This window comes from Centroberyx affinis, unplaced genomic scaffold (genome assembly GCF_046629955.1).
Source record: "Centroberyx affinis isolate AG114_WGS23_722 - 3 ecotype Tasmania unplaced genomic scaffold, CSIRO-AGI_Caff_v1 ptg001058l_1, whole genome shotgun sequence".
NCBI lineage: Eukaryota > Metazoa > Chordata > Actinopteri > Beryciformes > Berycidae > Centroberyx > Centroberyx affinis.
In genome coordinates this window covers 55,826-82,404 of record NW_027279609.1, presented here as the reverse complement: position 1 = coordinate 82,404, position 26,579 = coordinate 55,826, and the positions used below count along the sequence as shown (strand labels likewise).

Sequence of the window (26,579 nt, the reverse complement as noted above, 5' to 3'; positions counted from 1 at the left end):
AAGACCAGATGGGAGAGACAGCATTTAGAATGATTTCAGAAGACATTAAAACGGCAGCTGACATGGCGTTTTACATGATCCTAGAAATACAGGCATCATATCCACTGGTTTTCTTCTCTCCCTCTCTCTTTCCATCCTTCCCTGAGTCTCAGTGTTGCTCACTCTTTGCTCCCCCACTACCCTGTGCCACATAGCCATTCCCTTACCACACCAAACTGGCAAGGTTATCCTCTCATTAAACTGTCATTGCATTTTAGCAGAGAAAAGCAGTTAGGCCTACATGCTGAGGGTGTGTCAGAGGTTCAAACTACCACTCAGAGTCATACACACTTGGTAAAACTGCCTAAAAGGCTTTGAACCTTCGGTTGTGCGGAGTTGGTTTACCTCATAAAAGAGAGGAAAATGGCCCCAAATGAGGGTTTGCCACTTTAACATTAACACTGAGTCATAATAAACGGAGTCCATTATCAGCCTATTCCTGTCAATCGATAAAACTCTTTCTCTGCCCATCCTCCTTTCTGCTTTTCCAGATTTCAATAAACCACACGTCTTGCCATACTCCCAGATCACATCCTGGTTCCAGACAGAGGTTAAAACCAGCACTATAGATGATATGGGTGGTCTGGACTCCTGTGTTTGTGTATCCATATGGAGTCACTGACCTTCCCAGCCATGATTGTTAGCAGCTCAGTAACCAGGAGCAATAACAGGAATCGGTGGCTGATTGCTCAGACAGACAGTCATTTCCTTACAGCAGTGAATGATACATTTATAGCACAGCCAGCGTTAGATTGACTGTAGTGGACGGGAAAGAATGCCAGTACATCCTGAGTCTGCGGTCAAAACTTTAAATCTTTTTAGATGACTAGACCCATAACTGTCAGGGATAAACACCGAGTTTGGCCTTTAGGTTATAAGACGTAAAGAAACAAGATGATGGTGAACCTATGGTCGTCAAGAAGCCAAGCTGAAGAAGCCGGTCTGTGTTTCCTCAATCTACGGTCTCAACTATGTTCCAAGTAAAGATAATGAACATGCAGAACTTGGGTTTGTTCGCTGCTTAACCGCAGGATGTGCAACTTAAAGAAGCAAGGCCTGAAAGTCAGCCTATCTAGTATCGCTCAAGAAGCCTGTCTTTAACCAGCCAAACACCATTAATCATTGCAAGTGCCACCATTAAGGTGGCCAGGGGAACGCAGAGCGAGAGAGAGTTGTGTGTCCAACAGGGCATAAAACTGAAGAGATCAATAGGCATGGGTTCCACTAGGAAACCTTATACAAGGTCACCACTCCCAGACATCAATCCTCATTAACTATTAACAACAGGCTGCCACGTGTGCGAACACGCTCCCATCCATGGCGCACAAATGTGTTTGCCGTCAGGGTCAGAACAAAGATCAAGATGCTCTTATTGAAGACAGTTGAAGATTATGTGAAATTCAATCTGGTTGTGCCATCACTGAATCACAGAGACAACGATCAGAAGCGAGAGGAAATTAGGTCAACATAAAGGAATTATTCTGAATCCATTAAATGGATTTGTGTTCAATAGCTCAGAATGACCAATCCATATTATTTTCTGAATTTTTTTGTGATGCAGGCTGATTCTTGGACAAAGGGTCACTCAGGCAGTCTCAAAACCTACTTCTATCATCAAGGTTTTTTTTGTTTCAGACAGCTAATGGAGCAGAGCTAAAAGTGGCTCTCTCAAACCACTGGGGACAGCAGTGAGTGGGTTAGAGGGGGGTCGTGTAAAATTAGGAAGGGGGCGGGGGTGGGTGTGGGGGGTTGAAAGAGGAAGGCTGCAGGCACCTGATAATGTCCCACCTCCCATTGTCTGGAAAAAAGAGGCCAATAGAAACATCAGGACACAAACATTATAGAATTATTATTTCTCTAACACATGGCTAGACATTAACATTTTTTCCACTTAATATGAGATGATTCTGTAAGTATGACTACTTCAGTGAGAAGCCATACCAGTGTCTGCCTGGTACCAGCTTGGCACGCATGTCTACTCCGAGAAAAGCTGCTTCACGTGAGCTTGCCGAGGGCCAGCTAGGAGAATTAATACTGTTTGCTCTATAGATTTTAAGAAGATCAGTTGCTGTTATGTAACTGGAAATTACAGGGGCTTGAATTTGGTGGCATTTTGCTAGTACTCATCGTCTTGCAGAGTCCAAAGCAGTGGATCTGATGAAGGGGAGAGACAGTCAGGCACTAAGTTGAGGTAGATCATCCAAGACGTTCAACAGAATATGGACCAGTTCAGTCATGGGCAAGTCACGACTGGAGGAATGGAGTGGGTTAACTCACACCTCAATGGGTTTCTACACCACATCCGGTTATTGCCTCAGCAGCTATTTCATTGACGCAAATATTAAAAAGGGAAATTTTCCAAAACCCTAGCTGGAGTGGTTAAGCTGCTGAGTAAGTGTCTTAGAAGTTTTCCATTTATATAAGCAGGGAGTTTCCTGAGGGGATGCCAAGTCACCATCTTATAGATGCAGACAGACAAAAAATACTGGGCAGCACATTGCACATACTGCCCTTCTCTAGTTAAGAGACCCAAGATGTTACATGATAATAAATTCATTAAAGGGGAAACTAGCCAAATACAAGCTTTAAATACCTGTCTGAGGTGATATAAGTACCAACACGAAAAGGTTGAAGTATCAAGGAATCCAAAATGCACAATTAATGTCAGTAGTCAGTAATTAGACTTATGATCATCAGCTGTGGGGAACCGTTAGTTAATCTGTCAAAGGATAGTTATGTTTTGGCACTCACTCTTTAGAAAAAAAAAACAGGGGATTTGTCTGGATAACTGAATCAGCTGGTAAAATTGAAGGTGGGAGGAGGAAGGGAGGGGGAGGGTTTGCTCCAGTGACTAGAGGCCTCAAGAAAGCCAGGCACCAGATGTATGTTTGTGCATGCATCTGTGTCTTTGTGCCTCTGTCTGTGTGTGCCCATAATTGTTTGTTGCTGTGTTTGTGTGTGTGTGTGTGTGTGTGTGTGTGTGTGTGTGTGTGTGTGTGTGTGTGTGTGTGTGTGTGTGTGTGTGTGTGTGTGTGTATTAAGAGCTGTCAAATGAAGCAGTAGGGTGAGGTAGAGATGTATTGTCTCAGCAACAGATGGTCCACCAAACTCCAGGCTCCTCCCCTTCGTCCCCTCCATCCCTCCTCAGGAGCTCCGTCACTGAGCCGGGACAAAGGCTCCCACCCCAGCCTGAGAGCCCAGAGGTTAACCAGGCGGAAATACCCCAAACAAAGGCCAGCTGGGATGCACAGGGACATGGGTGTCAGCTCGCATAGACACACACACACACACACACACAGAAAAAACCCAAAGTGACAACCCCCCAGACTTAAATCACCTGCTGCAGCACAGCTGATCATTCTCACTGGACCAGTGAAACAGTGTAACTAGTGCTTGCATAATCCCCCAAAAGGAGAGTGTTCATTATGGTAATAAAGTAGTTTTCATTGGGTTTAATTATCAGGTGTCAGTCAACTCCACTCCCAAGCCTCCAGTCACCAGATGTTTTGATAGCTCCATTAAAAAGCACAGCTGAAATGCTGCCATAACATCTCCAATGCAGGCTAATTGCAAATTCCTCATGCTGCATGTCACTGAGCACGTGCAGCAGCGCTAAGGCAGAACTGGCTGACAATGGTAACCCGACCCATCAAAACAGGGCGCACGCAGACCCATCATGCTCTCTGACACAGGAACCACTCAGGCTGAATGGCTTGATCCCAGAGTTGGAGGCTTGAGTTTCTGCAGTTTGTATAATGACAAGCAGCTCAGAGATTTGCTAATTAATGAGCCTTAAATATTAAAGGGCTTACATGGTGCAAGGTGCCATGGCTCTTTCTCTGCTGTCCGCCGTAGCATGAGCCCAGGCAGTATCAGGTGATCGCATCAGCCTGAACAAAAGAAAGCTAATCAACTCAGCCTGACTTGGACATGGTTGAACAATTAGTTATGATAAGCCTATTTCTTGGATGCGAGTGCGGTTTCACGGAGCAGCGAGTGAGCGCCCGACCAACGCATGGCGGTGAAGGGTCCTTGGTTCTGCCGGCAGAGCAGACGGCCAGCCAGGACTCTTGCCCAGCCGAGGGATGATTACATTCTGTTGGATCCTGACAAGCCTCTAATTTGTTTGCCTGGCTGTGGAGGAGGATAAAGCTGACAGAGGGACGCTCCCACCAGGCACGTGCACAGATACGGTCCAAAGGGAACTAGTCCACCCCTTGCTGCTTTGCCCTGTCACTCACAAAATGCCCCACTTTCATGTGTTAATTTGTGTATTTTTTCATATTTATTTTGTCTGCCATCATGTTCTTTAACACAGGGAAAGATATCCATCCTAGAGGCTATCCTGTCTTGTTGAGCTCTTGTTAGTCAAAACTGTGAGGGGCCCACTGACGTATTGCGGCTCCTTTAAAAGCAGCTGTTCAACAACACATCTCTCTTTTATATTGTATTCTGGTCCAGCACCCTATTTGCACCTCAAATACCAAGACTTATCAGCATTATCATAACAATGCAGAGGCGTGAGGCCAAGTCACTAACCCCTTCTGACCCCGTTCAGGGCGCATGGACAGATGTGCAGTCCAGAACACTGACTGGTTGGCTTGCAGTTAATAGGTCTGAACAGCAGTCAAACTGACACTTGTGTGTTGCTTGTGTGTGTGTCTGCTTGTGTGTGTGTGAATGTATTTTCACAAAAATTAAATCCCCTCTAAGGAAAAGTACACCAAACATATTGTCTGTTCACTATTACGCTATATGCTGCTGGATTTCTCATACCTCATGAAACACATACTTTTTTCTTTTTAAAATTTGTTTGTACTGAGATTTTGCAAAAACAATAAAATCACAGTACCCAGCAGAATAATGAGAAAAGAGAAAGTAACTGAGAAACAACACAGGAGCTTGTTGTTCTGTCCATAAAAAAGGGACCAGAGCCAAATTCAAGGATTGTACCCAAATCTCTGGGATGCTGAGTGAGTGGAATGAGGAGGAATCCGCCAAGTAGCTGGTGAGATTAAACAAGTGGGCTGAGTGGAGCTGAGAGGGGACTCCGGGCAAAGGTCCCTCTGGGTCTTTGGCCACACGCTTTCCAGTAGGGTGAAAGCTGCACTCACTTCCTATAAACAGCTCAACTATGTGTTCCACTTACGGAGGTTACTGGGTAAAATCACATCACAGTGTTACAAACATGTTTTTGTAACCTTTATTCATCGAGGGATGGTTTTGCTGAGAAAATATTCAGCACCCTGCTTCACGCTCATTCATACTTGGAAACGACCCAGTACAACAACATTATTCTTCTACTGGTGGCCGCTGAGCAGCTCCACTGGAGCAATCGGGGGTTAAGTGTCTTACTCAAATGCAGCTCGGTGGTAGTTGCTGAGGGAAGGAGGGCGTTTCTCAACCACTTTCTTGTACAGATTTTCTGAGCCGGGACTCAAACTTGCAGCAAGCTTGCTTCTGCCACCAGGCCTGTCTGCATTTACCAACTGGTATAAAGAGGAAATTAAGCTTACAGTGAATATATAAAAAATTTACCTCTGCATTTCCCTTCATTTTTTTGGTTTCTTTGTTTGCTCCTTGCCACTGTAATGGCTGCCTGCTGCACTGGTGTGGCCGGCGCAGGGCGAGGGCAGGGTGGGGCGGGGCGGGGCAGTGACAGGGGAGGGATCAGATGAACAGAGGCAACCTTCAGCATCTGTGCTGGAAGAGGTATGAATTAATGATGGAGGGAGCAGCTGATCAGAAATTAGCTAATGGAGGAGGAGGAGTCCCACAGGGTACAGGGCTTCCCCCGATCCATGGTGTGTGTGTGTGTGGGGGGGGTGACAGGAAGGAGGGATGAGGGGTGCAGGGAGCAGCTCATTAATTGTTCTCGACTCCAAGGAACTGCCTGAACCCCCTGCTGAGGCAGATATAAACACAGATGCAGCAGGATGGCTTAGAGGCAGCAGCCTCATTTGTCAACACAGTCTGCACTGGGAGGCAACCCGCCATGTCTGAGTGACATCATTCATCACTTTCATATTCAAAAAGTCTATTTCCTTGATGATGTTGTAAATGCAACTGTGTCACTAGGTTAATGGAAAGCAAATACATGCAGTGTAGCAGCAATTTGTAGTCAACACTACAATCAATGGAGGAGTCACAAAGGTAATCTGGCAAGTATGTGTGTGTGTGTGTGTGTGTGTGTGTGTGTGTTTGTGTGTGTCCGGGGGGGAGGGGAGGAGACGCCTTCCACATCATCATTAGATGCAGCTGAACTGCCATGCTGCTAATGAGTATTTTGCTTAATTCATGTGCACAGAATTAACATAACAAATGGCGCTCTTAAAGCCTTCAAGTGCACAACAAGAGGAACGCTTCTTGAGCTGCCACAGACCCCAGGAGCATCCATTATCCTGTGGGGAAATGCTTTTCCAAACTGTCTCTTCCAGTACACTTCCAGTATGATCAAAGTGTCTAGTGCTCAGAATGAGGAGACCTGTGTGGTTATGAGACTTTGTTTTTATTCCACAACAGGATAGGAGGAGGAGGAGGAGGCAACAAATGATGCGATTACTGCATGTTTGATTGGGTTCTCAGCTAAGCTTCATGAGTCAGAGTATCTACAGAGCTGGCTCCCATTCCTTCTTACTCTCTGTCATCTATCTCTCTCTATCTATCCCTCTCTCTACTCATCTGTGAACTGTGATGGGATCACACAGCAGGAATCCCAGAGATATTCCAGGAATGCAGCTCTGTCAGGAGTCTCAGAGACAGAGGAAGTGTGTTTATGTGTGTGTGTGTGTGTGTGTGTGTGTGTTTGTGTTTGTGTTTGTGTTTGTGTGCGTGTGTGCGTGTGTGCGTGTGTGTGCGCGCGCGCGCGCGCCTGTGTGTCATCTGAGGCGGGGCCAGTGAAGTAGCGGTTCTGGAGGCAGAGTGGAGCCACCACTGGGTCACCAGGCTCTTTTTACATTGCCTTTGACCTTTGCTCATATCTCATGCTGTCCCAGGTTGACCTTGCATGTTTCCACGGTCTAAACATTCAGACCTCTGGACTTTCTTGTGTTCCAGCAGCTTGTTTTATAGTTTTCGATGTGCGTTGTATGTTCTGTATACAGACAGTCTTCCTAATCATGTCAACATTGTTTTGGCAGCTAAAACACTGGCTACGCTTACATGCACACAATAACACGACTATTTCCAATACTCTGATTAAGACAATAGTATGATTGAGACCTTTATATGATTCCATAAACTGCCACCTCCACTAATAATCATAATAACATGTGTCTTAATCACATAACAATCACATTTCTTTGTGCTCAGGTACCTACTGTGCAACAACTCCTGTATCTGCCTGTAGGAGTTACTTTACCCTGTCCGTCTGAGGATGAAGATGAGGAGGAGGAGGAGGAAGAGGAGGAAAGATGCCTGAAGCACAGGCCAAGGGTGGAGGTGGGAGTGATCGCCAACACATTGAGAATCTAATAAACACAGAACATTCCTCTCCATGTGAGTCTCAGTACCACAGTGTATCTTCCTACCACGGCCTCAGGCCTCACCACACATACTGATGTCTAATCCAATAGACAGAGAATGGATGGGAATGCTAACAGGTCGTGACTGTAGATTGTACCATGCTGTGCGTACGCTGCTATTAAGCACCAAGGCGCCAGTTAGACTCTCAAGGCCATGCCATTTAAGGCTCATGCAGTATGGGATGCTACAGTTAGGCCCGGTGGGGGTGTTCCTCCTGGCAATTAGTCCTGAAATTACAACTGCAGTACTAATGTCTTCATGAGTAAGTCAACAATGTTTAATTGCATTTTTCACCTTAGGCTATATTCCCTTGCTGTTGTTGTGATGTGTTTAACTCACACATACACATTGCTCACACACATATGCCGATGGAATACAGACTTGAGTGTGCGCAGACACACAGACACACACACACACACAAACACACAGTCTTCATCCATCCCGTAATAGGCTGCCTCAGTGAGCAGTAATCATAGGGGGCTAAAAAAGGAAAGTCAACATCTGGGCTGGGAGCAGTAATCACAGGTTGGCTGGTTATTAAACTGCCAGGCGAGACCTCTGAACCAAAGGGATTTAGGCTACACTTATTACCAGCTAGGAGTGTCTGTCAGGTAGGGCAGCCAAGGTAATGGCCAACAAACATCGACTTTAATCTTCTCTGGTTAAGTATTCTGGACAAATATATTGCACGCAAATCTTCTGCAGCCACAGATCAAAAGCAATTGCTGTGCTTGCAGAAGATTGGTGTCAGAGCTGCAATATCGCTCAGATTTACCAGGTGGAGAGGCAGACAGGTGTCACTGCGCTCCGGAAAACACTTTTGAAAATTTAACACAGGACAACGTACCTGTCACCTTGACCTGAAGAGAGACATGGGGCTAAATATACCATATAACACTCATATACATCAACTACAGCAGCTCTCATGACCATGGACCTCAGTACAGTTCAGTAGCATAACTGTGTGGCTCCGTCCCCAGCGGCCAGTGGCATGTTGCGACCGCAGCAGCGACTGGCAACATGAGTAGACCACAGAGGCATCCACACCCATCAGTCAGACTACATTATGAGCAACTTGTCATTCAGAAATCTCTCTGGCGACAGAAAATAAGACAGGCAGTCAACGAAAATGTGTTCTGCGATTAATTATGTGATTAGAAAGTGGCAGTTAAATAGAATGATTCAGTCCCTCCTCTCACATAGTCCTTTTTTTCTCAACTCACTTGAACTAACAAGACATTGACACTTCTCTATGCCCCTGTTGTTCTTATACTACACAGGGGAAGTACATCCACCATGAGCTAATGTTTGTACAAGTCCAGACACAACTCTGCGTGACTGTGCAATGGTTTCTTCATTTCATTTCATCACAGTATTTAGCAGACAACGTTTGTGGATGTTCTCTTTTATCACCACCTTGTAAAGACGTCAAATAAGAGTCATTTGCCCGAGTGCCCTAAGGTGGTTTATTTTCTAGACCATGACGCACCCTGGACCGCCATCATAGGGATACACACACACACACACACAGAGGACAGGAAGGATGGGTGTAGGAGAGTAGACTGAACGTCAGTAGTCAGTTTTTTGTGAGCCGTGTCTTGTGAACCCATAAAAAATATCAGCTGCCTGCATTTGGAACATCGCTCTTCTGTCTAACCCTATGAGGGACCAGAGGGAGTGTGACAAATGGGGGTTACATGCCAGAATCAGGCTTCGGGTTGTCAGTGGAGGTCAGCTATGTAGGCTAATGGCGATGGGTGGACAAGAATCATCAGCCTCTGCTACAAAATTGCTGTTCAGCCTCCATGATGTGACTTACCTTGGGGTTATGTTGAACACACAATGACAACAATCGCAGTTGAAAAAAACATGTGTCAAATCGACAAGTGGCTTTATAGAATAACTGTCACAATATTAACTCTCTTAATCATCAAAAGCTAATATGCATGATGACAAGCTCCTGAGTTGCATTGTTTGTTACTGGCAAAACATTGGACAAATGAGAAGGCCATCCTCTCCTTTAATCATCGCTGACACAGACAGCTTTGACTGAAGAGCTGGGTGATGTAGCAGGTTAAAGCTAAAGTCAACAGCATGGTGTCAGCAGGAGGTTATCACACTCTGACACCCCCCCCCCCCCCCCCCCTCGCTGATCTTACTGATAGACAGGGGGAAGGTCACTGATATAAGCACAAGAAATTTAAACACAAGCCAGCGGGGTGAAAAAGCCAGTTTCAGATTATTAACAATGAGTTGATTCCAGATTCAAAGCAGACTTGGTCGCATTCAACATGTAGAATTTGTTTGTAATGTGTGTGTTAAAGTGGGATGCCAAATTAAATATATCTGTTTTTTATTATGCTGTCTGGGTTTGCAAACCTAAAGCACATCTCCTAATACTGGGCATATGTGTAAATATGAGGAAGGATTATCCAGTTGGTAATTAGTCCCAGCACTCTTGTGACCGATTAAACCACTTCCAGACTGTACACAAGCTGCGGCTATTGTACTGACGCACACCTAAACTGCTGCCTTAATAACAACTCCCTCTGTTTTTTCACAAAAACACAATGCTTATAATCCCCCCCCCCCCCCCCCCCAGTTCAACACTCTCAATACTCTAAACAGCATTGTTTGAAAAGCCTACATTTAATTGGATATCATACACAATAGCCATTGCAAGTTTAAGATTGAAAAGAATGCAGGACCCACTAGCCAATGTTGTATTGTTGAACCTTTCCTTCCTTCCTCACATCCGCGGTTCACTTCCTAACTTCCTTCCTCACTCCATCGGCCGTCTGCGTGGCTGGAGGTGAGGAACGATGAGCTCAGATGGCATCGCAGCTCTGCAAAGGGGCAGCTGGAGGAAGTGACAACTGGGTAGGAAAGATTCTGCCATCGCAAGAGAAAAATAGTTCGCCCTCTGGAGCGGGTTGGGCTTTCTCAGATTACCCGTTTCACCACAGAATGCTTACCGAGCATGCCAATCCACGGCTCCCGCTTCAAAGACCCAGACATAAACAGCACACAGGGCTGTGAGGGATGTTTTGGGATGGGGGAGAATGTGTGTGTATGTATGAGGTGGGGTGGTGGTGGTGGCGATAGTGTGAAACCTAAAGCCTTGCCACCACAGTTCCACAATCCAAGGGGCGACGGACGGCCATGACCGGGAATCTCAGGGGTCAGGGCCGGGAATTTGGGAATCCCTGCATCAAGTGTCTCTGAGAAGCAGGAATTTGGTGTGCAGCGCAACGCTACTCATCTAGGAAGGAGTTAACGGGTGTGTAAAGGACTTCATGTGGCTTTACAATGTGTAGCAGCTGTTGCTAAAAGGGAACCGATTACCAAGTTTAGAAATGCGCATAGCTGGGATTCAGCTTCGTCAACAGGATGTTTCACAAAGGTGTAAAATGTCTGATTTGTGTGTGTGTGTGTGTGTATGACCTAATGATGTTTTCATCTGTGTGTGTACAAGGATACATAAATGCTTGAGAGAAAGAGGCCTTCAGTCCAATGAGGCCCTCTTCACATAAATCTCTCCTTACACACACACACACACACACACACACACACACACACACACACACACACACACACACACACACAAAGCCATACACATCCATACAAACAGGAAGATACTTGTACATAGTAGTCATATTACCTGATGCAGGGAACTCTGGGATAAGTGTGTGTGTGAGTGTGTGTTTAGTGACTCACACCCAGCGGGAGGATGGATGGATGGGGTGTGGGGTCAGGCCGTACCGCTGAGGGCTTTATGGTATTCTGTCAGCTCCTGAGAGGAAGGGCTGGAGCTGAGGGACAGGATGGGCCTTCAGGAACCACCTCAGACCACACACTCCTCTACCTGCCTCTCCTCTCACGCTCTCTCTCTAACCCTCTTCACCCTCTTGACCGTCACAAACAACAACATGTGAGGCAAAGATGACTCTAGATTAGCGCGAGACAAACCGTCTGAGACATTTGATAAACACTGGCCAGTGTCCATTTCAATCTGATCTGTAAAGGAACCTGTCTCCTCTCAGATCCGCAACAGAACCCATCTATGGGGCAGGCGTGGCAGGCGGTACGGTCTGAGAGTTATACTGTACGACGACAATGGTCCCGTGTGTTGCCTGAAACCCAAGCAGGTCTGAAACAAGGCTGTAGCAGTTGTACACAAAGGCTTATAAAGACAGTTGACATCTACATTATAATCAATGACTGGTTGAGTCGGCGGACTACACAGTAATGAATCATGACTGAGATTTATCCTGCTGCACTTGTTTTCACTGAGTTGAACTCGGTTTAATCCTCGTCTTACTTCCATTCCAGAATTCCAGCTTAATTAAATCCACACTAGTAGCTTTGTGGTGTTCAGGATGCCGGCTTCCTTTCCTTAAACAGAGAAGTCATTACAAAAACCGGGACAACATACACATGGATACAGTCTCACCAAATGACATGCTGAAGCTTTATTCTTCACAGATAAATTCAGCTTTTTCTTAGACACAGAAAACACTGATGATTATACACAGCCACAAAAAACAGACAAAAGAGTCTGGATGAAGCCAGATAAATCTTCGGGGAAAACTCACACACCAAATTACCACAATGTACTCTTCAGTTAATCTGCAGTCCTGGATTCACCCTAAGCAAGCAGAGACTCAAAATAATAACCTTCCACGCACGGCATATCATCCTAATAAAATCAGATTATAAACCAGCATTCAGTTCACCTCAACCTGTCCGCTGCAGGTTTGGGGATTTACACAATAGGCTATAGAAAGGCTGTAATTCTTGCTAGGGTTCAACCGGTATGGGTTTTTGAAGAATGACACCAATAGCGAGATTTTTAGAATGAAGTTGTTGATAGTCGATATTTTGTGCCGTTATTCAATATCTTTAAATTTGACCATTTTCATGCCAAAAATTTTCAAGGATTCAGTGATTCCCCCAGAATTTTATCCATGTCAGGGTGACCATCGTGACACTAAAACTCTCATTTGAAACCCAGACTAATGGAATTCTTTTACCTATTCAATAGGATAGATTACTCCCTTTAACAGAAAAATGTATAAAAAGAAAAAAAACACAACTACTAAATGGATCAATAAAATGTGCAAAGAAAATAAAATGTTATTGCAGATTTTACAGTCTTGCTCCCAGTATAATATTGAAAAATGCCCAGCCACATATACTATGTTGAAAAAGAAAAATCAATACTATTGTTATTGCCAAGGCGTAGGATAGAGAAAAATGAGAGCATGGAGCAACTACAGATGAAAACAGGTGAGAGCCAGGCTTAATTCTTCCCAAATCAACATTGTTCCCACATCGGAAGTCAGTGGGTGTTGACTATGTGGCTCCAATACTTTCATCACTGAGGGGCAGGTATTGCTGACACTGGACTAGAGGAAAGGGGTACAGGAGATGAATGGAGCGACTGTGAGGGGAGGAGTTACACATCTCTCTCAAACACAAACACACACACTCTCTCTGTGACTCTGTGTGTCTGGGTCTGTGTGAGTGGAGATGACAAATCAGATTTAGCCAGTCTCTTTCTAGCCTCTCTCTCTCTCTCTCTCTTTCTCTCTCTCTCTCTCTCTGTGTTGATGTGGAGATGACAAATCAAACCTATAGCCAGTAAATACATGGGCACACACACTCAGCGCCTTTATAGACAACCCACTGTTGGATTCACTTTGAAAATTGAAAATAAGATACAGAAAGAAAAAAAAAATCAAAACAAAGAACAAACATCAAGAATGATAGTGATGATGTCACATGAGAGCTCAGACAGTTACTGCTGCTTATCTTCATCTGCTGGTAAAGAGATTATCTGGGCTGGATTGTGTGGGAGATTTCTAAAGTCAGGTAACTCGTGCAGGACACAACAGTAGAGTTTAATGTGTCTGGGGCTTGCTTTAATAAGTTCTCAGCATCAAGTTCACACTACAGCTGCATCCTGTAGACCAGCCCATTGCGCTGTAAGCACACCATGTGTCACCCGGCTTGTCTAGACTATATTATTTACTGAGTAGACTAGACAAAGACCACATACAGTAGACTCAACGGGATGGTCTGCTGCTATGTAGTTGCCATACGAAGAGTTATAAAAAGCACTTTGAGAGGCTAAAATGGTATTGAGCATAAACCAGCTGGGCTCACTGAAACGCGCACAGCATGTTAACAAAGACCGACGGGCTCCCAAAATAATTCAGGACTTCCACTGAAAGGAAAGGTCACAAAAAAGCCACCCTTAATCTTTGGTAGGATAAAGTTACTTACCTCTAAGAAGAATGTATCCATTTTAACCAATGCCCGAGCTCAAGCCCCTTTGTAGTCTGAGTTCAGGGTACCACAGTTGCGCAGGAGAGGAAGATGTATTCCCAAATGCTTTCCATCCGCAAGCTCAGGGAAAATTAAAAGTTCGTCTTCTTTTCCCGACTCGAGTCCCCTCCTAGATGTTGTTCGGAAGGCCGTGTGGGTCAGAAACGAACCATTTTGCAGTTTTTTGACACTTCAGCAGTTGTTTTCTTTAGCCGCTGGTTCCCTGTCCCGGGAAGCCGCTCTGCTGCTCTGTTTCTCCTGTCTAGCCATTTCAATGGACCCGGCATATTATTCATAGAGGCGGAGCTTGAGGCCGACAGTCCTTCCCACAGCATACGCCCTCTTCATGGCCATTTTTTACAAAGAGTCTTATCATTTAGGATGTACACATTCCCTGCTTTCCCCCTTACATTTTCCAACAAGAATACACGTCTAGGAAGATATAGGAAGGGGTAATCAAAGGTGGGAATTGTGTCCAAATGAAGGTAACCAGGTCAATGACTTAAGCATATGCTGTAATGCTAGAGGATACCAGGGGTAACAATTCTTTTTGACTTCCTCCTTTGGGAAAGATAAACTGCCAAGGAAGAGGAAGAGGCAGAGGCCTTCGTGTTAGTCATGCTCGTAAAGAACTGGGTCCCACAACATTTTCATTCACATTTCTTTCTTCTTTGACAGTAAATACTGTTTGGGGAGATTTGGCCTGTTGGTTAATTTACACCAAAATCATCCATGTGTCCCTGGTAGTAGGCTACATCATTCACTCCAGTAATCCATGCTAACACTTTAGCATATGTATTATCCAAAGGAAGAAGACTGACCTTTTACTAATAAAACGTTGTTAGTGCCCTTTATTATATGACCTGTAAATTCATAAATCTTAAAAGAAATTAAATCTCATTAGCCTAACTCAATATAACTGATGTAGCCACTTTTGTTTTGCTGCTGTACAGTCTCATATTGTCTACTTTGATCATTCCAATGGAAACAGGCAAAGTAGGGTCCTTACTGCCATACTTCTCTGTATATAATTTAAGATTGCTCACCATTTTCGCTTTAGTGCTATAAGTTCTCATTTTATCACTTTTGAGATAAAGCTAACCGCCTACTATCACTCAACATAGCGTATGCTAAAGCGTTAGCATGGAGCAGAGGAGCAAACAGTCTGCTGGGGGCACATGGATGATTTTGGTGTCTATCTTCTCATCATTTAACAGGTAAGTTGCCCAACAGGCCAATCTCCCAACACCTTGCTGTATTCCATTAATAGCTCCCTCTCTCCTCTTGTTTTAAAAAGAATCCTTCAAATCCAAGTCATTTAAATATAATGACTACTCTGTCATTCAGGCCATTGCCTTTAGGGTATACTTGGAGATGTGATGTCATACCAAGACAGGGCAGATTTATTCAAAGATGAAGAAATTACAGTGCTCATTTTCTGGTTATCCCTGGGAGTGCTTTAGCTGGGATAGGCTCATATTCCAAAATCCAGCTGTAGCCACTGCTTACTCTCTGTAAGACCAGGCATGGGACAGCTGTATATGTAGGCTATAGTACATATCTGTGGTACTGCGTATTCATATGTCTCTTGTGCAGTCCCTCCACAGTGTAAAAATAACAAAGTCTTGAAAGCAGTTTTAATTCATCATATCATCACTGTTGGGCTGATGAAACCAATTAGATAAACTGAAAAATGCATGACCATCAAGTTAAAACTAAGGCTGTTTTGTCTGAGTTCTTGAAAAGCTGACATTTTGGCGATACAAGCTTTTCACCCAACAACAGCGATATGCTTCCTCTGTCTTTGATCTTTGGCTAAGTGCTCTTAGACATTCACCCGTCTCAATATTGCATGCAAGCTGGCAAACTAATCAGGGAAGATATGGCACTGGAATCTCATCCTTTTTACTGTAGACTTCCCCCACACTTGCCAGATGCAATCTCACTGATTGTCCTTTAAGCTTATACCTTCATTTCTGCTGATGCACCCCTAGAGGAAAGAAGAGACAAGTGTTTTAATCTGGATCCTTGTGCCAGTAAGATCAGACATCCACTCACTGACCTGTGCTTAACCGTGGATAGAAAAACACAAGCAAATCTGCATGGGATAGTCATGCAAGAGATCCAGCCTGGCAGATTGTCGGCAGTCTGTTATGTAATCAGTCTTGTCAGTATGACAGATAATAGAGCGGCATCGTTTTACTGAGACCCAGCAATCCTTATGGTCGTGTTGCTTAGTGTTGCTTGGTCAGTTAGGTTGCATACCATGTAACTGCAACATTATAGGTGTGAATTGAGCCTAGGACCTTTGTTGCATCATTTTATCCCCCTCTCTGACCTTCATTTTGCTCTACTGTAAACTCTCTATTAAAGCAGAAATGCCATAAAATAATCATTAAAAAATATATTTGGAAATTAATTAATGTTCTTCACTTCTTAATTTTGTCGTGTGTTGGACACATCATGATTTAAGCAAATTTTATTCCATTCATACTTTGACAATATTGATCCAAAAATGTCCAGTCAGAGGGTTTTGAATGGGTACTGCCAAGGTGGATGTGGTGTAGGTATGTACTACAGTAGGTAGCTTAACATTAAAAAGACTCTATGCTACTTTCAAGGAATGAAATTCTGAGAATTTTACTAATATTCCCTTTTACCTCTAAGGGAAACTGGACTCATACTGTATCTAAAGGAAAGCAGTTTTTTCACCTCTCCCTTTTCATTCAAATATTCACATTTTACAGCTTGAGGTTGTTGCGGTTTGACAAGCTTGTCTAGGTTAATAGCGAGTTAGTGATTCTTGATTATTAGGTTAATAGCAGCTTTTATAAGAACAGCCTAATCATTGTTTTGTGTTGTTTGTGTTCCAGTACTCTGAGCTCCTATTAGGACTCAGAGGGAATAATACTTGAGCAATCCTTGTGCCAGTGCCAATGTTAGACTACCACTCAGAGACATTTTGCTCATGGCAGCCTGCTCCAGTAAACCCTTGTTGTGTGCAGAGAAGAGACAAGTTCCTGGCTTCTCTGCACCAGCTGATTTCCCATCCAGACAGTCCACCAGCCGGTCTGATTCTCTGTAATGACACACAGATCAATCAATGCATGTAGCTGCTTTAGTTTAATACCATGCACATATCATACAGGTTCTCCTCTTTGACTCACTCTAAATTTATAATGCAATTTTACTTAATTCCCAGCAAATCTTATTTTCTCTGACCTCTGTTTCTTTTATCTGACTTTGCTGAAATAGACTAATAAACCTTGAAATGTGGCGTCATATAGTTTTATCACATATGGATGCAGCTGTAATGCAAAATAGGGGTGTTTACAGTATATGTGATACATGTTTTTGTTTTGGAATTTTATGTTGCCAATAAAAAAAAAATGATCCAATTACATGGACATGCAAGTTCTATGTCCTACAGTTCAAATGTAAAAGTATTATCAGTTACAGTGCTAGGGACATTTTATTTTTTTATTCGTATCCGTTAACCACCGGTACTTCAACAATAATGATATCAGAGTCAGCTTTGTGCAGGGACAGTCCTCATCCTGTCCCACGTGAACTGACCTTAATCCCAACGTCAGCGATGGAAGCCCAACTCTGTGACTGAGAGTACACATGGAGGCTCACTGAGTGTATTCAGCATAGCACAGACCAAGCATTACCCATTACGCATTTGCCAGGCCTAAACAATAGAGAATGAATTGCTCTTTAAATGAGTCACTCATTAGCTCCTTCTTCTACCCCACATGTGAAATTGTAGTTGCCAGGCGGAGAGCGGATTGTGTGTGAAACCAAAGCCTGCTTCTACTCCACCTGAGGCTGGGACAAAGAGCCAGAACAAAACATCCATTTGGTCATCAAGTAAAGATCCCCAGAGGCACCGGGGGAGGGGAGGAGGATCATACGACTTGCTGGTCTTGACTCTTGCCACAATGCCTCAAACAAGCTGCAACTCAACATATGCTAGATCCACTGGGGAGAACAACTGTGTAGGTGTACTGTAAGTAATGCTTTTGAAGTCTGTTCACTACACTCAGCACTAGTAGAGGAAAGCAGCAGGAAACTTGCTACCACTGTCCAAGAAAATAAAAATGCAAATAAAGAGAATTCAGCCTAATTTTGTGCCCATAATAGAACCAATAATAGTACCAGACCTAGTATTAAATAATAAAGAGTTTTAACAGTGCAACCTACCTGGGACCAAAATAGTGACAGATGTGGAACCAAAACCAAAATTACCCCCAACCATGACTGTTACAAACTTGTTATTGTTCTCCAGACACACCTTGAGAATTAATTTCAGTTTCCTCCTCATCTACAACTTTTTCCACACCCATGCGTTTTGTTTCACTTTGTTCCTACTGAAATCAATTCCTGGGAGGAATTTGGGAGACTGCACATGTCACAGTTTATTTTTGTGTTAGGAGTTTTCAATTACTGTTGGAAAAACAGATCTCTGACCCTACATACCAATGTGACTCCAAAGGAGACATCCGGCATACCGCAGACTGAGATGATCAGCTGAGCGTCATGTCTGCCAACCGCCTCCTGGTGCAGAATATGTTCTTTCCCCAATGTCCACCCTGCAGATGAACACAAAAACTTCCTGGTGCTGATGAACTTTGAACAGTCATGAACAGAACTTTGAACAGTAAACCTCAAGAATTGGATGACAGCTGCACACAGATATAATGCTCAATACTAAATGTTTATTTCATTGTGCTTTCATCAGGGGCAATTTGATTCGGATTCTTTTGCATGCAGTACAGTGGCGTGCACAGACTCTCTAAGGGGCAGGGGCAAAATGAAAAAGGGGCATCTCTTCTGCCCGCACCAACCTGAAACCACCTGGGTTTGGGGGGCATAAGTGCATGCTGATATAGCCCCCCAACTATGTTCAAGTGAATATTAATTTAGGCTGAATTAGGTCACACGCAAACAAACACACATACACACACACACACACACACACACACACACACACACACACACACCTTACGCAAGAGTATGTCTTTCAGTGGCATGGACACTTTCTGAGAAGTCACTTTTTCATTTTTTCTTAGTGTTGTTAGGGCTGTTAGTGCTGTTGCAGTTTCTCTGCCCTCCATTTGATGAACAAACCAAACCCTCCCTCCTCTCCAGGTTAACCCTAACATGTCACATAAACACCAGTGAATAGGTTAAAATAACTGGGATGATTAATCAAATCAAAACTTGGATACCAACTCTTACTCTATGATTAATGTTTTATTTATGATTCTGAACTCACATTGAAATAAATTAAAGTATATTTCTCTTTCAGAAAGTGCATTTACTAAAGTGCTGTACCTCAAGTACAAATCTGAGGTGCTGTCACTTTACTTGAGTATTTCCATTTTGTGAGACTTTATACTTTTCATCCACTACATTTCAGAGGGAAATATTGTACTTTTTCCTCCACTACATTTATCTGACGGCTGGAGTTACTAGTTACTTTGCAGAATAAGGTTTTACATGCAAAACATACAATAAGCTTCTAACATCTGTTGCATTATTAGACTCCCCAACCGTATATGGAGCCAGGTCAGCCCCAGGATTTTGCTGTCCCTAAACAAGAAATTTGTGGCCCCATAACACTAAAAAATTTGCAGGTATAGAGCTCAAACCTGGGTAATAAGTCTAATTCAGTTTCTTCAGTGTCATTCAGCAACAATATTATACTTTCTATGCCTGTTCATCATTGTGTCCCATAGTGAATTTATTGATAACCTCTGGAGGCCTTGCTTTCAATTATGATTTCACTGGAACAATAGATCTATATACACAGGTCTCCACCGAGGCCCGTCTGTTTGTGGCAATGTCTGAGTTCCTCCATTTTTTGGAGGAGGAACTCTTTCTCCTTCTGCTCTGCCTTAAGCTTAGCAGCCAGGTTGTTTGTGGAGAAGGCCATCTTACTCTGGATCAGCTCCATTTCTTGGCGAAGGTCTTTATTCTTGACCTCAAGCTGGACAACCTGCTCCTCCTTCTCCTGACGAAGGGTCTCCTCAGCCTCACAGGCCTTAAACTTGATGGCCTGCTCCTCCAGTTCTTGGCGGAGGTCACTCTTCTTGGCCTCGCAGGCCTCAAACTTGATGGCCTGCTCCTCCAGTTCTTGGTGGAGGTCACTCTTCTCGGCCTCGCAGGCCTCAAACTTGATGGCCTGCTCCTCCATGTCTTGGCGGAGGGCTTCCTTTTCAGCCCTGCAGGCCTTGATCATCTTGGCTAGCTTATAGGGGCTGTGGAGCTCCTCCACTTTTTTGTGGAGGGCTACATTCTCAGCCTCGCAGGCTGCAAACTTGATGACCTGCTCCTCCAGTTCTTGACGGAGGTCACGTGTTGACGTGTTGCTACAATTTACCAACTATTCGGAAAATGCTTAAAATAAAATAATACAATTATACTGGTAGGGGCATTTTGTTCAATTAAGGGTAAAGGGACCCAGATCTCCCCCCCCTGCACGTGCTTGATACATTATGTTTTCATAATGGACTGTTATCAGTCCTTCACCCTACAAAAATAACCCAGTCAACCAGCTGCTCTCATTCTCATCATGTCAGTGGAAACTGCATGGGGCAGGAAGATTTTTGAGAGGGCCTTAAGATAAAGAGAATGGGGTTATAAGGGCCAATGGAATAGAAACATGTCCCTATTTGTGTAAATCAACAACTAAGATTGTATTCTGAGTGTACTGTATGGTAGAAAAAGGTCTGCTGAGTGTTGCGTTATAAGGGCCGTAAAATGCAGAGCCTGGAGGCAGCACAGACAACAGTCTGCTGCAGTCTTTGGCTCCACATCCAGCCCTTACAGTAAGTGCTCCATTTGTGGCAAGATGTGTGGCTGCAGAAATGGTCTCATGCAGTGGCACTGACACCAACAGACATGCAGTAGATATACATAATGCATGAAAGCAATTCTTCTTTTTTTAATGGACTGCCCTAAATAAAGTACCAAGTAAGGGTCATGAGATCATTTCAGATGAATCTACTGGCTCCATTATATGAAAGTGTGATTGAGCATGAAAATGGAGCATGACATGTGAGAAATTGTATGTTTGGAGCGCTAATGGAGACAGAGAGCCTGTGTTGACCCTCCCACTGGCAGACAAGCCCTCAAGCAAGGTCATTTAGGTCGGGTGGAGGACCCTTGTGCAGCCTCGTGTCAAATAATGGTTAAGTCTGGCTTGAGTACATTTGATGGAGGTCCCATTGACTGAGAGTGACTGTTTGATTAGTCTCTCTGCAGCCATGAGCTCTCACTCTTATTCAGACCATGATAATCACTTAACTGGAGATGGTTTGATTATGTAAAGAGCACCCACCCATGCATCGCCTGCACCCTGACTGCCAGCTGAACAACAAGCACAAGCATTGACCCACCCTCAGTACCGCCTGGGGAGCACAGTCTTTGTATGTTCCCATTCCTGCTCAAAGGCAGCGGTCACACTGCCAAATTCAATCCAATAGCAAAGTCCACATACCCAATATCAAATCGCAGCTCTGCTATGGAAGTACTACTTTATAGAGTAAATTCAAGTGTAAGAGAGTCCAGATTTGCAAATAATTACATTAAATTGATATTACAATGATTAACATGATGTTTGAAAGCCTCTGATTTTGGAAAATTTTCTTCTGAATATGTGATGATGGCACTTTATTGTAATATTGGAATTTTAAATGTGTCATGTCCATAACTGAGCTACTGATAAAAGCATACCAAAGAGGTCACACCCATTAGCTGAGACCAAAGCATTATGTTAAGTGAATTTTGCTATTTAGAGTAGATGCCACGCAGCAGCTGATTAGTCAAGCCAACCACGCACATGATGTAATGATTCATATTGTCCAATTTCACTGATTGAATTGATGTGGGTGTTGCTTTTTCGTTTCTCGGGATGGGGACTGCGGTGTCAGGGGAGCAGTGGAGTACTGAAGTGGACACACCCAGGGAACAAAGGAAACAGAGAGGGAGGGAGAGGGGATGACATTGATCAAATCAGTTTTGGTTTAGGTTAGATGGATGGTAAAAGGAGGAGAGAAAAACTGGACATTCAGATGAAATGGAACATCTAACAATAACATCAAATAGAGATGATTCAATCTATATTGGATCACTCTTCCAGGCAGCAACACAATAATGTGTAAATATGGCCAATGACAGATCCTGGTGCCACGTATTATTGAATTATGCGGCTGATGCTGGAACACCAGAGAGCCAACGTGTCTCCATTAAAAGCATTACTCACACCTATGTCAACATTTTAGCCTGCAGTATGGGAAGATTTTCTATTTGTCTTAGGGGTACAAGCAACAGATGATGAGCTAAAAATATTATGTAAGTGATAACAATTCAGTAGATTCAATTACAGCTGATTTTTGTGTATATTAAGGGTCACTGCTTTTCTACGTGTTTTTCCAGTAGAGGAGTTCATGAAGGAAAACTTTCCACTGCCGTTATTGTACGTAGAAATTTGAAAACAAACTAAAGATTCTGCATAAAAAGCAAGGATTTTGTGATTCAAATTTTATATCGTAGAGATAACGCACATCAAAAAAATCTTATTGTAGAGAGGTGCTGATCACTGGCGGTAAACAGGAGAAGAAAAAAGGAGAAAAGGTGTCGCACACTCCAGCTCCATAGAAAATACTCTTTATCTGATAATGTTTCGGCATTCTTCAAGATCAAGAATCAAGAAAGTGTCACCATTTAATCTGAAACCATGAATATGCTTGTGAAAGCTGATGGACAGACAATTATAAGATGTCCACTTCAGCAGCTGGCCAACACTTTCCTATAAAAGGGTGGAAAAAGGATGGGAAAAAGCCGTTCATCATCACAGTGACTGGTATGGCTAATGATTCTCCATCAACCATGGCCGACCTCCCTGGGTCCGCGTCGTTATCCTGAACCAGATTCCGAGCAGCAGGGTTTCACAATATATCTCACCACAAACATTCCCCCTTAGACATTATGCCTGCGTTCCACACACATACCGTACCTTCCTCGGGGCTGAAGCATGAGGGCCGACTCACACACACTTCCCATGCTCCCCCAGATCCTCTCAACTTCCTGTTTGTTTTTAAAGCGTCATATTTCTACACTCCCAGAGTGAGAAAGTACTCCCTGGCTATCTGTCACTCAACAAGCGTTTTTCGCTGTGACGTGATGATTTAAAGTAACGTGAAAAATCATCATAAAATGCATAGGACCCTTGTAAACATGCCACTAGACTCCTGTCATATTATTGGGAATTGAGTTGTCATTGTTCATTGTTTTGTTTCTGAGAACTGAGTGAGTCCAGTCAGAGTATTAGCCTTAGCCACCAGTAAGCTCAGCTGTGACTCACCAGCCATTCAGAGCCTGAGAAGTAAGAAAGGGCACATTCTCCATGGTGTCCTGAGCATGTTTTCCGACCCAACGCTCAGCACTGATACGGAGACCTGTGGGGCATTCTGCAGCGCTGCCTCATACCGTGTGACTCAACAGCGTGAATCACAGACAGCTCAGCATTTAGGCTTCACCTTTGGGGAAGGTACCCCAATGACCTATGAGGATTTCCTTATATGTTCACATTTGGAAAACATAAACATTGCTGAATCAGTAAGCCTTATACCACTCAAAGCTTTAGGCTGTTTTTTTGTTGTTCCATTCTCTATAGACTACCCAGTCTATTATAGTTATTATAGTCCACTCTATAGACTACTCTATAGTCTTGTACAGTCTACTCTATAGACTAATGTAGGCCACTATATTAACTAGGGATGGGACGATATGCTTATTGCACAATACTATTCGATACGTGAGGGGTTCACAATTCAGTACAACCATGATACAATATAATAAATTAAACAAAGTCGGCTGTGCAGAATTATCTTTATTTCTGAGCAACAAATATTTCTAGCGATGGCTTTGGCTTACTAGAATGTACATAACAATTTTAAAATGTCATTAGAAAGTGCAAATAATGTAATTTCAATGGAGAGCTTGTGAAATTGTGATGGGCAAGCCGTCTTATTTGTGATTACAACAGCAGAATAAAATGTAGCTAATATCACGATTGATTTTTCTGCCCCATGATACGTATTGTCACATTTTTGTATTGCAATATATTGAATTGTGATATATCATCCGATCCCATTAACATATCAGCAACCTTGGTGATGAAAACATACAGACGCTTCATGGTTTTAACATCAGCTGTGCCAAAATGAAACAAATTGTCTTTCCAGGGAGGGTCTGGATTCACTTGCCTCCACTGCAGATGACAAAGAGGGCTTATTTTTTGGGGGGGGGGGGGTTCAATCTAATTACAGACTCTGGGGAGATGACTTCACCCAGGTGACGCCCCTCCCTGAGGTGACTCTTTTTCTCTGTCTCCCGTCACATAAGAGGCAGACCCCCTCCAATTACTGAAGGCAGGTCTAGTCAGTACCTTTGTACAGTGATGAAAAGGCTGAGTACGGTACTTAAAGTCTGAAAAAACTCTCTCAAAAGCGTATGCAGTATAGCAAGAGACATGGAGGGTTATGAACTAATGTCAACAACTGACAGTGCCTGCCACTGAAGTAATGAGAGTTAAGTAGTCTCTCTGGTATTAGTCTCAATCACTTCCTGAGACCTCCACTCTCCCTAGAAGTGGAGCTATCCTCAGTGCATTAGCCAGTTACTGAGTTTCTTTGTGGTTTGAGCAACAATTTTCCACAAGCTCAGGGGATTTGAAGCTGGGATATTGACGGACTCGCTGTCATTAAAGGGTATCGGCACTATTACGCTCATAACAAAATTACAAGACCAGTGCATGTCGTCTTACCTGCCATTCCCAGGACAATTAACTGTGTCTGACAGTAGGCTAATGAGCCAGAGAGCCAGGGCATTTGTCCTATCTGCAGTTGGGATCAGTTGCCATTAGTGATTGTAAGCACCCCCACGCACACCCACCACACACACACACACACACACACACACATACTCACACCCCAACCACACACACACACACACACACACTCTTAAAATGGAGATTGATGAGTAGCGAGGCAGTGCAGGAAATGAGATTACTGTATAGCTGTATAGCTAGTCATTACTACTGGGGGGAGGGACTGAAAAAAGGGTAAAAGCGTACTGTAAAAGTAAGTGTGTCTGTGTCAGTGTGTGTGTGCATGTGTGTGTGTGTTACCATATGAATAGGATGACAGGCTGAGTAGGCTAATGCAGGCATTATTAACCTACGTTACCAGGATTTAACTGATTTGCATTTACATGATAGACAGAGACAAACTGCTGTTGCCACATGTTGATCCATTACACACCACAACATCAGCACCTTCACTTCCACTTAAAGCTCTCTGTGACCATAATGACATACGGGTCAGGAGGAGATATGGTCAAGGAATCTTCTGTGATCTTCTTTTAGTGTTTCAACACAGCACTTGGAAGCAAATGACTCAGGTAAAGTGACAAAATAAGAACAGTCCTCCTGTTTTCATGGAGAAATGTAAGTAAATGTGTAGAAAAATATACCTTCATGACAATATTTGAGTCGATAATCAAACAACCTAAAATATTAGATTTACTAGATTAAAAATGTACTGGTCCATCTCAATAGAGACAGAGGCAAAGCACATGATAAATGTGTGACTGCTTTTCTGGATGAGTTTGACTAGTTGGTGCAATAGCTCATGGGTTCTCAGCATTAGGTGGTAAATTGAGCTTGATTTTTTATTTTATTTTAGTTGTTGTTGTCAACTTTGAAATAAAATATAATCATATTGGAAAAGAAATTCTATATTGCCCTGTTGTATTAAGACTATAGGCCTATGATCTGTCTTGACGATTAGGCCCATAAATTCTCATTTCAGACTGGACTACCACCGTTTTGTTTCCCATTGAGGTATTCAAGCGCCATCTTGTGTCCTTTAAAGAATATGACGTTATCGCAATCTTTCATTTCACATCAGGAGAGCACCTACAAATGCATTTATCATACAGTAATTAGACCAACATAAAATCAGTTACTATCTCATGACATGTCATGTCTCTTTCTCTGTTAGGGTTTCAGCAATTTTCTAGGGGAAATCGAAAAACCCGAATTCTTCTCAAAACAGTCATGAATCTTTGAATAAACCTTTGACCTATGTTTACAATCAACGCTGAAGGCTCACATGTGATCATCATTCAAACAACATGAAAAGATGCACACACACAGTATATAATAAAGCAAACCATTCCTGAACTGGCTGCTTTGTTATCTTGCCATGCCAAGCACAATAGTAATTGTTCTCAGTCCAACATAGTGTCTGTCGAACGTCTGCTTATATGACAGCTTTATGTGAGAGCTGTATATGATATGGTGGCCTTCTGTTTTTTGTTTTTGCCCTTACAGTGATATACTTTTATTCGGTTAGGGTTATACTCATGCTATACCCACTATATTTTTATATTACTCTCTCCAAACTATGGACTATAGCTACTTTGACATACTTTCAGCTAGAGACTCCGTTCCAGCTATAAAATATTTGAGTACTTTAGGAGATTTGCTGGTGTATTCAACTTTTTGATACTCTTTACACTTTTTGAGATATTTAAATTATATTGTGTGAACAGTGACATCTGGTGGCGAAATTGTAAACACTCTAAAAAGTTTAACTCTTTCTCATTTTTTT

General features: G+C 43.2%; 1 protein-coding gene across 1 annotated transcript in view; it reads right to left on the bottom strand.

Moving 5' to 3' along the window:
* Positions 1-14,089, bottom strand: part of myo10l3 (myosin X, like 3) — a 59,318-nt gene extending 45,229 nt beyond the window's left edge. Inside the window, exon 1 of the mRNA XM_071523027.1 lies at positions 13,852-14,089. Coding sequence (XP_071379128.1) covers positions 13,852-13,872 — 21 coding nt within the window. The 5' untranslated portion in view covers positions 13,873-14,089. The remainder of the gene's footprint in view (positions 1-13,851) is intronic.
* Positions 14,090-26,579: the final 12,490 nt, after the last annotated feature.